Source organism: Ictalurus punctatus, chromosome 6 (genome assembly GCF_001660625.3).
Source record: "Ictalurus punctatus breed USDA103 chromosome 6, Coco_2.0, whole genome shotgun sequence".
NCBI classification, from domain to species: domain Eukaryota; kingdom Metazoa; phylum Chordata; class Actinopteri; order Siluriformes; family Ictaluridae; genus Ictalurus; species Ictalurus punctatus.
This window is the reverse complement of record NC_030421.2, coordinates 16,357,027-16,371,205: the sequence shown is the minus strand read 5'-3', so window position 1 is coordinate 16,371,205 and position 14,179 is coordinate 16,357,027. Positions and strand designations below refer to the sequence as shown.

Here is a 14,179-nt window from a genome sequence, read left to right as displayed (position 1 = left end):
ATGTTTAGTTTTGCTACCAAATAGTGGTGTTTTCTAACTATCTAGAATCATGACCAACATACTGCTCCTTCCTGGAGAAAATTGGCAATTCAAAACACACACACACACACACACACACACACACACACACACACACACAAAAACCCTCAAGTCTTTTCAGTAGCAATAAAAAGTGTAGGCCATAGGCAATGTCTTTATGAGCTATGGCTGGCCTATTGTCCAGGTAGAGTTCCAGCAATATCAAACCCTGTGGCTGTCATTTTTTCACCCTGTTACACCCCGTGGATATCTATTATTTCTTCCTGTTAAGCATTTTCCAGAAATTTTCATCATGCCCCACCGGACAAAAACAAACAAACAAAAAAAAAAACCAGCAAACAAAAAAACACATTGTTCTTACCACAGTACAAATAAGACAATATCCAGTAGTTCATATTTCACCCTCATTACATATCTATGTCTGTTGCCTTAACTAAAACTTGGCACAACGCTTATCCTGCATTTTTGGCTACTAAAGATATTGTCTTGGAGACAGAAGAAGATTACGCAACGTTCTGTTCTATTCATGAACACAATTGGGGAGTGCAAGGAATGAACGTCATTCATCTGCTACAGAACAGGGTGTGTTCTTTAGCATTAGCACACATCGTCCCTGTTTCATTCTGCGTTTTCCATATGGGAAAGTCTCACAGAGAATCCAAGTGTGAACAGTGCGAGACCGACCCCTACATTCTCTTACAGGACACAGCTTTCAACATGTGCAATGAGAAACACATACTCCTAAATTACTAAGCTAATCCCAAGACCCGTTGAATTCAGGCCTGTGACAGTTCACAGTAAGATCAATTTAATAAAGACGGAATAACTTTCATCAATGATAAATTATCATTTCAGATATTTCATAATAAAGACACTCAACATTATATATTGTTATATATATATATTTGTTATCTTTGCTAACAAATTCCTTGTTGTGGTTAGCATGTTTGCCTCGCACCTCCAGGGTCACACCGCCTCTACCCTGTGTGTGCGCGGAGTTTACATGTTCTCACCGTGCTTCAGGGGTTTCCTCCAGGTATTCTGGTTTCTTCCCCAATCTAAAGACACGTGTTGTAGGCTGATTGGCATTACCAAATTGTCCGCAGTGTGTGAATGGGTGTGCGATTGTGCCCTGTGCTGGGTTATCATCACATACAGGTGCCCCCCACCTTGTGACCTGGGATAAGCTCCAGGCTCCAGCGACCCTGTGTAGGATAAGCGGTATGGAAAATGGATGGATGGATGGATGGATGGATGGATGGATATCTGAGCCAGCATAATAATCTCTTTAAAAGGCTCATTTAAGTCAGACGTTCCAGCAACTTCATCAGTGGATTTGACATGCCAGGCTTTAAAAACAAAAAGCCCACATTATTTTGGCAACCTGGCTCAAGTGCATTTTATCATGAGCAAAAAAAAAACAACTGTTAAAAACCCTGGACTGCGTTTTGAAAGGATTTCTAAAAACTTGGGTCTTTCAGTGGTCCACACATCCGCAGGCATCACTGCAAACCTCTTTCTACAAAATGTATGGTATATTACTTTATTTTCTGGGCTGGAGAGTACTGATGTTTGTAGCATAGAAGCAGTGTGCTAGCAGCACTCACCTTGAATAGAGATAATAGGGTGTTCTTGGTGGGTACACTCTGGCCTGCTCTGTGGTTGTAAGCTTGGGCTGGGCTCTGTGGGCTTTTGGGAGAACACAGCAGGGATGCCAAAAGAGAGCAGACAGAGGAAAAGGCCAGACACAGCCAGGGAAACTAGGTTCCGTGGCAACGCTGACATGGTGACTGAGGCCAACCTCTCCTCTAGCTGCCAAGGTGGGCCTCTGGAATGCACCTGGAAGATAGGAAGCAGGAGTTGATATGGATCATTTGTAATAAAACATTACCAGACTTTGACCTTTTAATAATGGAATAAAATGTGCAATAACAAATACTTAATTTAATGCCCAATAAATACTGGGTAATTGGGTAATGCAAGGGAGGCGAAGCTGGAATGCTTCCAGCACATCTTCTCTAACAGCCCATGAGGCAAAGCTCTTTGCACTTAGAAAAGCTGATGAATTAATATCGCTCTCAAATATATCAATTCAGAGTGACTTTACTGGAGCTCCTTAGTCAACTTTTTTTTTTCCACAAGAAAAAAATAAATATTTATGGCCTCTGTAGCAGCAGAGTAAATGTGGCTAAACACAGAGTGGAAAAAGCCTATCTAACATTACTCACACCTTTAAAGAAAATGTTTCCAGTACACCTAAAAAAAAAAAAACTGCTGGGGTAGGAGGACCTGGCGTTAAACAGCTCCTGACCGAACATGATACCTTGGCTTAAAATTTCTTTACACAAATTGATATTTAAAACTTCTTAAAGCCCAGAGCAGCTGTATGTATGAAATGCACTTTGATGTGGAGGAGTTTTAATATCAGGGCTGATCTTATTAGATGCAAGGGGAGGCATGACTTCCCCATCTTTATTCAACTTGCTGCAGCCACATTATGCCACTCAGCAGTTAGCTGAATCACGGCTCACTCAGAAGGAAGCTGCCTGTCAATCTCCACACAGAAAGTAAAGAACTGCCAAGTGCTAAGTGCTCTGCTCTCCATGTGTCACAGCAGATAGGCCTTAATGGGAACCGATAATCATGCCTGAATAAAACTATGGGCCAAAGACACGGAGGATAAAATTAACCCTCAGGCTTTCCATATGTTGGCTATTATGGGAAATAAGAACACATTTTCCTCCCTACATTCACCTAATTTTCAAATGGTCCCCTTTCAGCAACGTCCTCAGTCAACTCTGCACTCTTATATCTAGTCTATTGATACTAAGCTGAAGTTTAAACAAGACTGATGATGTACGATGCACTTATATGAGACCTGCACTACTGATGTGATCCCCCCAGAATAATAATGTTTGCTATTCAGACCTCAGGTCAGGTCTGTAGTTCATGATGATTTTAATGTTAACACAACTAATAATCCCTCCATCCATTTTCTATACAGCTTATCCTACTGGGTCGCGGGGAACCTGGATCCCATCCCAGGGAGCATCGCGCACAAGGCGGGGTACATCCAATCCATCACAGGGCACAATCACAAGCACATACACCTACACCTTGGACATACAGCCTACCATGCATGTTTATGGACTGGGGGAGTAAACCCCCACAGCATGGGGAGAACATACAAACTCTGCACACACAGGGCAGTGGCAGGAATCGAACCCCCAAGCCTTTAGGTGTGAGGCGAACGTGCTAACCGCTAACCACTGTGTGCCCGCAACTAATAAGATGCAGTAAAGAGCCAGGGACAGAACACACTTGATAAAAAGTATCTGATTGCATCTTTCTTTTTTCATTTAATGGTGCAGTCAATAACAAATTAGTAGCTCCATTAATTACAAAATCAACCATTATACCCCCAATCAATTTCACACAACAGCTGGTAACTACTTAGGCAAATGAGGCTTTGGCACTGCAGTCAACACTCCAACCCCCCCCCCCCCCCCCCCCTTTTTTTAAAAACACAACTCAAATCAAATCTAAAATGGAGACCGGTATTAACAGAGTGAGGACATGGCACATTGGACAAAATTCAGATACTGCACAGATTTTCATCTAGGATGATATGAAACCTCAGATGATTCCTTTGTTGTAGTCAAAGCTGGTGCAAGTTAGCCAAGTGAGCGAGTCCCAGCTGCTAGGAGAGAAAACTTGGCCCAGGTAAACATATAATAAATAAATACACCCCCACACATACATACATACACAACAGCAGCACAGAAATTGCGAGCCAGGTTCTCCCAAACAATAAATCTACCGCTGTGAGTTTATTAGTCTCAAGAACTCTAAAGAAAAACTCTAAAGGCTATACACAGATGTGCGCATATACCCCCCCAACAACACACAAACTAGCAAATTAAGCTCCTGAACAGCTGGTAACATTCCTCCCTAGGCCCGGGAGTATTAGCAGAGCTGTCTGAAAACCACACTAAGTGCTGTGTGCCAACAAAAGTGCCCTCTTAGGCACTTAGAAACTGGCTAGGTGGAGTGGCACTTCCTGGCTTCACTCATTGAAATCAAGTTTATCTAGAGAAATGGGGAACAAAGGAGCCACCTGGACCATGCTGTTAGAGCCATTGGAGATACAGCCAGCCAGAAAGAACAGACAATTATCCATGGCCAGTGTGCACTCCGATTTAGAGCTGCTCCTGGATTACGTTAATGACCATGCAATCACAGTCTCTCTGTCAACAGCTTCAGGATCAGAGAAGAAACCGTGTGTCTGGTGGGCAAGTGGTCCTGGGCTTGTTTCTGCCAAAGTCCTGTGTGTTGCCACAGCAACAAGCCCCATTAATGACCAAGTCATTATCGGTTTTGGACGCACGAGAGACTGAATATATAGAGGTGTTTTCTCAGTGCAGTGGGCTTTAAGACACGGCCCAGCTGAGAAAGGCTAGAGAGCGCAGCAACAGTGTGGTGGCCATCTCAACTGAAGAACAGAACATCTTCAGTTAACAACTGATGGTGATATCAAGTGGGGGAATTGGCAGTGTGGATCACTCTAAAGTGTGGATGATTTGTGAAACAGTTTCTTCTGTACTGCTTCTGGGCTGCCCTTCTGACACTGAGAAGAACTCCAAAAAAATAGGAATAGAAGGGAAAGAAAAAAAAACAAACAGTCAGATTATTTTATATACCGATAAATTTTGTAGGCTTAGAACTTGTACCCTTCAGCTACTTTAAGTATTTATCATTTTGTTATATCATCATCGATGACATTTTAAAAGTTATATATCATACTGTTGTAAAGTAAATGAATTAAAAGCAAAATTCCACCATGTTTTAAACACAGCAGCAATCAGCAAGGCATGTTTCCTGAATTAAAAAGGTGTAAAAAAAAAAAAAAGAAAAAAAAAGAAAAAAAAAAAAGGGTGTTCCAAATAAAATAAATACATTCCCAAATAAATCAGTTTTAATTAAGATTTTTAATCTTTCTTTGGAAGGGTGAACAAGTTAGTGAAGAGTGAGGAATCCCTTGGTGGGTTATGAACTCTCTTCCATAATTTCCATATGTGAGAGAAGTCGATCACATTCCATGGGCCATTGGGTTGCCAGTGCTTTGTTTGGGTTGCTTTGTTTTCTTTTGCCGCGAGTCATAAAGCGTCAGCACCCTATCCTCTGTAATCCAGACTAGAGCGAACATTGCACCTCATTCCAACTGATAGGCCACTTCTTTTAGTCAACCCAAGAGACCAGATTTAATTACGACTCAAACTTTCTCAGCCAAATCTCATCTGAATCAATTAAGAGACTGATTAAATTTCTGCCCACAGACGCAACCTATCTCATATCAGAGAGGCAAGCAAGCGGATATTTTTGGTCCTATAGATACTTCGCTGAGGGGGGAAGAAAAAACAACAAAAAAAAAAAACTAATCAAAATGCATCTTGCAATTTGTAAAATACTGTCTGAGGAAACATATCTTCTCCGGTGATTTCTGGAACTATAAGCAAAGTTGATTATCTTTGATGATTTTCTCAAGGTTTAGAGTTTTGTGTGCAGAAGCATAATTAAGTCCTTATAAAACAGTAAAAGTAGGAGATTTCAGCCATCAGTCATTTAGGCAGAGTGTTCTGCAGAGATAACCTTGCACCATCACTGAGGGAATACAAACACGCCTCATCACGGAGCTTCTCTCTGAACACTCACAACACTCTGCCAGGTCTCATTTGCAGGGCAAGCAAGAAACACCTGTTTCTTAATTGAACTAAACATGGAAAAGGCGATACACAAAATGTACTTGAGCGTATTGACAATTATTTCGCGTCAAGCTTCCCGCATCTTTTCACTGCAATGTTCTGCTGCTCCATGTGGAAACAATTTGGGCTTTTTCAGCAAGTCGACCCGTGTTCTGGATGAATTCTCTTCTGAGACGAACCCTCGAGCAATGGTTCTGCCTGACAAACACTCACTAAATGGAAAGGTGAACTCTAGTTATAATATAAAGTATGTAGAACTGTTCCACCTATTACCCTTAAAGACACCTCAGTTTGGGCCTCTGGAGGAACATTTAAGGTGATATGTAAAACATTACAATGGAGACTTTCCTATTATAAGGTTTTTAAGTAGAATCCTTTCAATTAACTGGAACCCAGAGAACTTCTGTGGACGTTTCTTTATTTCTAAGAGTGTACCATAATATATTATAATATAAAATTATAAGTAATTTTATATCAAATACTTTTAAACTGTGGCCTGTGTATGTGGAAAAAGGGCATGAGCGTAACACTCCCACACAAAAGGTTGCTCTAGAATCCTTTAAGAACCTCACCTTGAGAATGCAGTCGGTCCTCTAAACCCTGTTGATCTCAGATGTATCATTTCCTCAAAGGCAGTCACACAAAAAGGCCAAAACATACACATAGACGTCTTTTTAAAAAATGGTCTCTACCCTTTCACTGCTTCACCATTTACCCTGGTGCCCCTGACCTGATTTGAGGTCAGTCAGGGTGACATAATTCCTCTCAAACACGGGGCCACATGGAATCTCTAAAGCCTTCTCTGCCGTTCTAGGGGACATGGAGAGACAATGGGGTCATGGAGAGCAGGGGGATGGGGACAGGGTGTGTGTGTTCGTTTAGGAAATTCACAGAATTCAGAACGGGATAGAAAAGAACTTTATAAAGGGCTCTTTGGGGGAAAGGGTTGAGGGGAGGGTCATGGAAATCACGGTATTGACTTGCTCATCTTACGCATGGTTGGATCCACTAAATCACTGAAAGGGCCATTCTCAGGAATATGCTACAAGGCCTCAGCGACACAGAAGAGATGATCAGCTATGGCCGATACGCAGGGAATCCAGCCGTGTCCAAGAATGTATGCGATACCGTATCATAGCTCCAGTCGTGACCATGGATGTATCGCTGAGCGTTTTCATGCCTGCAGGGCAGGTTGGCGACTGCAATGATGCGATTTCACACTTATCTCTCAATTCCAGCACAAACATTAAGGCCAAAGCTTTCATGTTAGTGTGTGTAAACCCATTTGCCTGATTCGCTGAGCTCCTGGATGCATGGGTGTAAAGCAAAGAGTGATTACAACAGGCATTATTTTGCTAGCATTTTCTGCATGCCCATGTGAACAAACAAAGTAAATAGGTCGCATTGATAGGAACAGGAGTTACATCACCACATGGAAGCTACAGTTCCCTTCTAAGAACTAGAAAAAGATCTAGTGTTCGGAAGATCAATATTCTAAATGTGTGTGTGGGTGTGTGTTTCGAACAACTTGTATGCAGACATGTAGTAATACACAAAAGAAGACACACGGCTGACAGACATTTCTATATACAGTGATGTACGACCAGAACAAAAGTGTTTGGAGCTCTAGGGGCCTACAGCCTGAGGGGTAATCATCTCCGGCATCTAAGAACAGTGAAGCGATGAACCCAGTTAGTTCACCTTTCAAGTGGCCCTTCCAAGGTTGCGAGTATCCACAGTTTGACATGAGTGTTTCTTAGAATTGAGCTTACTACTAACCTTATGAACAACAATACGGAGTTATAACTGTATGTAACACTATAACATTCATTTTCAATGAACAAATGCAGACTATTGATCCTTCCCTCAAGATGTCCACAGGAAGCTGTGATGGTGACTGGGATATTAGAGGGATTTAATTATGATGATTAGCCAAATAGTATATTAGTATGGAGTAATGACTCACTGAATGCAGCTTGAGGCATCATCTTCTAAACATGCATCCATAGATCTGTCTATATATTGAAAAAAATACAAGCGGGCTTATTGCACAAACACTTTCTTTTTCTTCTTAATACTGCTCCTGCATTTCTGGTCCATTCACTACCATCACAATTACACTCGAGGTCTGCAAGAGCTCTTGAAGTACAAGGTCAGTGATGGTCATCAGATATGTAAGAATACTTGCAAAGCCCCTTCAAGCAAGCTGAAGAAATACTTTATTGTACCTTTTATGTACAACTAACATAGGTAGCTTATATAGATATACAAATAATAGTGTTATAATTTAACATGCATAATCTTGAAGGTTTCTGTAAGGAAGAACCTTTTATGGAAGGAGTCAGAGGTAAAGCTGTACATTTTCAGCCACAGGAGAGTCTTCAGGACAGAGGATTTTGTGCTTTATGTTTTCTCCATAACATGACAAACTACGTTTTTGTCTTATTTATTAAAATTTTTTTTTTTTTTAAAAGAGAGGCTGGTGAGGAAATGAACGTTTATAGCTGTTATAAAGTAAGTGATTACAGGAACTTGTTTTGTGGACGTTCCGCAACATCGAAGCCATTAATAAAACACAACAGGGGTGTTGTTAGAGGAAAATAACTCCTACCACGCCGTCGTTGTCATGTATCAGGAAACTCTGGACTCCAGTTACCATCAGCCACTGCACTGCACTACATGTCACATGACCACCTGCACCTGATTCACGTTTCTGTTAATGAGCACTCTTGTATATATAGCCATTGTCTGCACTGATTCACTGTCTTTTGTTGTCTTAGACTACCATGTTCCATGTCTCTGTGTTTTGTTTCATGCCACAGTATTTTGCCTAGTTGTCTTAGGGTCTATGCTTTGTTGTTTGTTTATATAATAAATGTTATATATCTGCGATTGCTTCCGAACCCATCCTTGATTCGTGACAGTCGTTCATTATTTTTCCAATAACACGCGTGGGTGTGTTTTATTCTTCATATAACTAATATTAACGCAATACTACATAATTACAAAAAAAAGATAGTTATCAAGATGAAATGAGTTCTGATAAATAATTACATTATTAGAACAATTCCTGAATTATGTAATGGTGAATAATTGGTAGTACTTTATTTAAACACATTCATAATCATATTTTATAAATCGCTCATAAAGAAATGCTGGAGAATACAGGCTTAGGGTTAGGTATAAAACTCATGAGGATTTATCTGACAAAGCGACAAAGAGAACAACCCCCAGTTCATCATCATTATTGATAAATAATGATTTATATATCAATAAGGTTGGAGTAGAAGAACTTGAGTGGCCTGCACAGAGCCCTGACGTCAATCCCACTGAAGACCTTTGGGATGAACCTGAATTCTGACTACACCCCAGGCCTCCTCACCCAACATCAGTTCCTAATGTCACTAATGCTCTTGTGGCTGAAAGGGGGAAAAGACAGAGATTAAAGAATGCTGTAAATTGTACAGTAAATTTAAAAATACTGTAAAATTTACAGTACACAACTGTAGCACATATTTACAGTGAAATACTGCACTATCTTAACATTTATAAAATAACACACAACCTAGTACATTTGCTCATTTGACAGATGCAGGATACAATGGAGCTGAAGGGTCTTGCCCAACCATGACAGTGCTGGGATTTGAACACTTGACCCTCTAGTCTGTGACTCAAAGCATTAATGACCGAGTCATTATAATTACACCGTATCAACACCGCAACCAGCTTACATTGGTTCAACCACTTCTACCACTGACATAATTCCACTAAAAGATGGCATTGAATCAATGCAAGCTAGTTGCGCTAGTTGTGGTGGCACAGTGGCGAAGGTTTCGAGATCACAGATCAGAAGGCTGTGTGGTCAAATCCCAGCACTGCCAAACTGCCTTGATTGGGTCCTCGAAAAGATCTTTTACCCTCAGGTTGCCAGTAATTATTGTTATTTTTTGTTTGTTTGTTTGTTTGATTAAGATTTATTTATTACATTTTCACAACAGCAAAGACACAATCACTCAACACCACCAGAGACAAATCAAAAGAAAAAAATCACACACTATAGCAATACAAAAACATCACACGCAGTCCCTCGCCCAACTAAGAGGTCGTGTACTGTGTACAATATAGTACAACAGACCGTATGTAATACAGATATAAACTAAAACAAAGTAAGCAATAATTAGGTCCAAGAAGTTAAGCGGAATGACCCAAAGAACAAAACAAAAAAGAGAGTTAAAAAAAAAAAGAAGAAGAAAGAGGGGAGGAGGGAAAATATAGTCGTGCTTGCAGTAAATACTGTGTGCTACTAACATGGCAGCAATTATTGTTAAATATACACTAATTCTTTACAGTGCAGTCATGCTCCAAAATCTAATTTAAAAGAAGAGTGAAGATTATTATAACAGCAAAAAGGGCCACTAAATCTGGAATTGGATGTTCAACAAGCACATAGGGATGTGATAAAGTACATAAACATACTTTTGGCCAATATAGTGTAGTCTGAGAAACTTGTAGGACCTCATTAAATTATTTAGCTGCCATATGGGCTTGGTAAATAAGTGAAGGTGTATCGAGATAACATAACATTCAAATGTAAATGGCACTGGCACTTCAGATGAAGAATATTCAGTTCATTCAATAACGCAATAAGAAGTAAATACAATCAATGCAAACATTCATAAATAAATAAAAAATTCATAAAATTTCTCAATACTTCATGAACGTGTTCTTAGTAAAGAAACAAAAACATATCAAATCTAGTATATTAAAAATAAAAAATACAAACAAGTCTGATAACAATATAAAAAAAAATGTCTTTTTCCTTTGAAAACAAATCAATAGATTTCATAAAACTTTTATGTCAGCTCACATGTTTTGACATAAGCTCTTCACAGATCCTCTAGGATTGCTTAATAAAATATTTAAGCAATGCTTATGAAGTCGGTATCTGTAAAATCAATGTAGGTACCCTTCAAATAAAGCGTGTGTGAATAATTGAATAATGATTGTGGACAGCTGTCGTAAAACTGCACACAACAAAGTTGTAAATATTCCATGGTTTGCAATGCGAGGTGTATTCATCAAGTATTCTGAACAGCATGTAAGAGTGAGCTTTGCCCCACAGCCTATACTGACCTCTTTCTGTTCCTTACTCATGTCCACTTTCACTTTTCTGTCTTCAACTCCAAAAACACAGACACTTTGTACAACAATAATCCATACATTTCCATTACACATGAGGATTTATAAATGTCCATATGCCATAGACTGCGTATTATATTCATATACATGATCAGTGAATTTGCACAGAATGTTAAATACACCCAGTGTCTTCCTACATGACTAGACAGAGCAAATGACAGTTACGAAATGTAGCAAAGGTTTTAAACAATGTAGAATTAAAATGTCAGTTCTTATGTATGGTCCTAAATGGGCTACTCTTCTAGGCATTCATCAACCAAAGGCCATCCATTCTCGTCTCAAACCACAGTCAGACAAAAAAAAAGGACATATATATTAGTTTGCTCTCTGCGCCTAGCCCTGCTCGTGTGATGTATGAGTGGCCAGTCTGAATCTGAGTAACAGGCTGAGTGTGAAAGCAGGCCGAGGCAGAGGTCATCATCCAATCCAAGCTGGTGTCAGATACCATCATATCCTCTCACAATGGACACTTCCACCACTATCGGGTGACCAGCAGCACTCTGTCCGATTGGAATACAGTACACATCTGTCTCAAATGACCTGGGGTGACTCGCCATCTCATTTCTGTACTTGAGTCATATTACACATCAAGGTAATGCCGATGCTAGCGCTTTCTATTTAGCGCTGTATATCATGTCCCATGTTGACTTATTGCTAAAAACACCATGGTGCCCTGACAAGCTCTCCATCTTCAGCCTTGTCATGGTCTTGCTTGAATATATAGCAGTGAGTGTCGGTATAAAAGCCAGGAATCTTTGATAAACAGCACAAAGTGTCTAGATGACATAGCGCAGATTCTTTACGCGTTTGCAGAGATCAGGAGGCGAGAAGGAGACGGCTAGGGTGCAGAGAAGAATGTCACACTATTGCTGTCACTGCAGTGAACATAGGTCTTGGATTACGATAAGAGGCATTCAGATGCCTCAGTATAGCACTCTGCATGGCCTGATAAAGAAGGAAAGATTACACATGTATCTTGCTTGCTTTTCCGAAGCTCAGTGTATATATATATATATATATATATATATATATATATATATATATATATATATATATATATACACACACACACACTTTTTTTTTTTGGTAAAATATACAAAAATAAAAGTTGAGATGTACAGTACTGTGCAAAGGTCTTAGGGACATACAAAGAAATGCTGTAGAGCAAAGATGCCTTCAAAAATAATGAAATTAAATGTTTCTATATTTAAAAAAAAATAAAATAAAATACTATAAAGAGAAATAAACAGTAATAAATGAAACAAAATTAATATTTGGTGTGATGACCCTTTGCTTAAAAAAAATAGTAGTCTCACGTTCTACTAATTAGTGCAGTTTTAGAAGGAAATGAGCTGTAAGTTTTATTGAGCATCTTGCAGAACCAGCTACGGTCCTTCTGGAGACTTTGACTGACGCACGCACTTCTTATAACTGCAGCAAAACCTAGCGGCCTTCATTATGTGAGTGTGTGGTTTGGGGGTTTTTTTGGTCTCTTACGTAATAGGCTGGTTTCTTTACTGACGTATACATTTTTTCTGTAACATGCAGAAGTCATCACATAAAAATCTATAACATAGTTTGTACTTAAACAAAATCGGGTGCCTAAGACTTTTGCCCAGTTCTGTACACCTGCTCAAACATGATAAGGCTCTAAAACCTGAGCTTTCACGCTAATACTGCTGTCAGCTTGTGTAATTCTGCATTCTGTAACCGTGAGTCTAATGTTTGCTGCCTCCGCTACTTCTACATTGGATTTATAAATATATTTAATGTGTTTCGGGGTGGGGTTTTCTTTAAGGGTAAAGTTTTGAACCCTTTTTCTTTTGTCAATTTAGCAACTGCTCCATTAAGGAAGACAACACATTGAACAGTCCGTACAGGATTTCGCAGAGCTTTTTATTTTTGTGATTGCCGCGGTCAAAAATGCTTGACTTTGATGTGCCTTTTTTCAAAATTTGTAAAGCAATTTACTGAGAGTTTGTTTTTTTTCTTCGGAAAACTACTTGAATTGGTGAAACTGCAGTTACTCGAAATTGTGTCTTTCAGAGTGATGTTTGTTGGTAAATGAGACCTTGTAGCTATAGAGAAGAGATTTTATTTTAGAGGCATAAACAGCCTTTTTGACAAATAAAAAAAAAACAAAAAGGAAAGATTGCATACACACAGAGACATGTGTAAGGATACCAATGTTTTCTGTACCTATCCTTGTGGGTAATTACTTGATGCAGGTGAAATGGCTGTTACTCACAGACAACAGTGAGTATGATCTCATCAGTGTGGGGCACATAAAGGTCCACACAATTAGGAGGCCCTCTGTCAGCCTGAGACAGCCATGAAATAAGGAGGCAAGTTGGATTCAATCAGAAATGCTGTCACGTCCATTGCAGCGCGCACACACACACACACACACACACACACACACACACACACACACACACACACACACCATAGAATAGTTACCCTTCATTTTGGGATGGCAGGGAAGGAAAGAAAAAAAAGGCAAGTGACACATTGCAGCGAATACCTAAAACATCAAAGTCCTTGAAACCAGTGAGCTCAAGTCTCTGCAGGAATTTAAGGGTTGCACTCTTGGAATTTTAGGCTAAGTAGCCTGAGGCTCCAAACTGCATACATGAATACAAAATCTGCTTTCTCTTCAGGGTCACCACAAGAGAGAGTGACCTACAGGCTAATAGATGTGACAAAATGCTATAAAGACATGCTGCAGTCTGGATCTAATGGCCAAGCCTCTCTGGAATGCCTCAGTCTATCTGCTGAATCTCTCACTCTGAAGAGGTGGAAAACACACATTCGCAATAATGTTTGCACACTTAACTATGCACGTCCTCGGTCTTTAATAAGACAGTATGTGTGCGATTCTCCGAAGGCTAACTGACAATGGATGGATGGACTTTTATTCCGTTCCAGGCTCTCAGGAGGATTTTTATTTTGCAGCCGCTGGCTTGCGTACCTGGAGACGCGCGTGTGAAAATTCTCTATCAAATCCTCCTCATCGCTCCATAAAATTCACTGACTATAAACAGGCTCATGGATTTGTGCTTTGCATTTAAGTAGATTAACAACTTTTAAAAAATTATAAAAAATCAATGGACACTGATCATCAGTCAAATGGACTGCCAGGGAATCCGAGGCCTTGTCCACACTTACACAGATAAATT

The 14,179-nt window shown here is 39.8% G+C and overlaps 1 protein-coding gene across 6 annotated transcripts in view; it reads right to left on the bottom strand.

Moving 5' to 3' along the window:
• The window catches only part of sema5ba (sema domain, seven thrombospondin repeats (type 1 and type 1-like), transmembrane domain (TM) and short cytoplasmic domain, (semaphorin) 5Ba), a 112,889-nt gene that overhangs the window by 58,164 nt on the left and 40,546 nt on the right, over positions 1-14,179 (bottom strand). For all 6 annotated transcript variants that reach the window (XM_017469501.3, XM_017469504.3, XM_017469500.3 and 3 more), the window contains exon 3: positions 1,647-1,878. In XM_017469501.3, coding sequence (XP_017324990.2) covers positions 1,647-1,824 — 178 coding nt within the window. In that variant the 5' untranslated portion in view covers positions 1,825-1,878. The remainder of the gene's footprint in view (positions 1-1,646; positions 1,879-14,179) is intronic.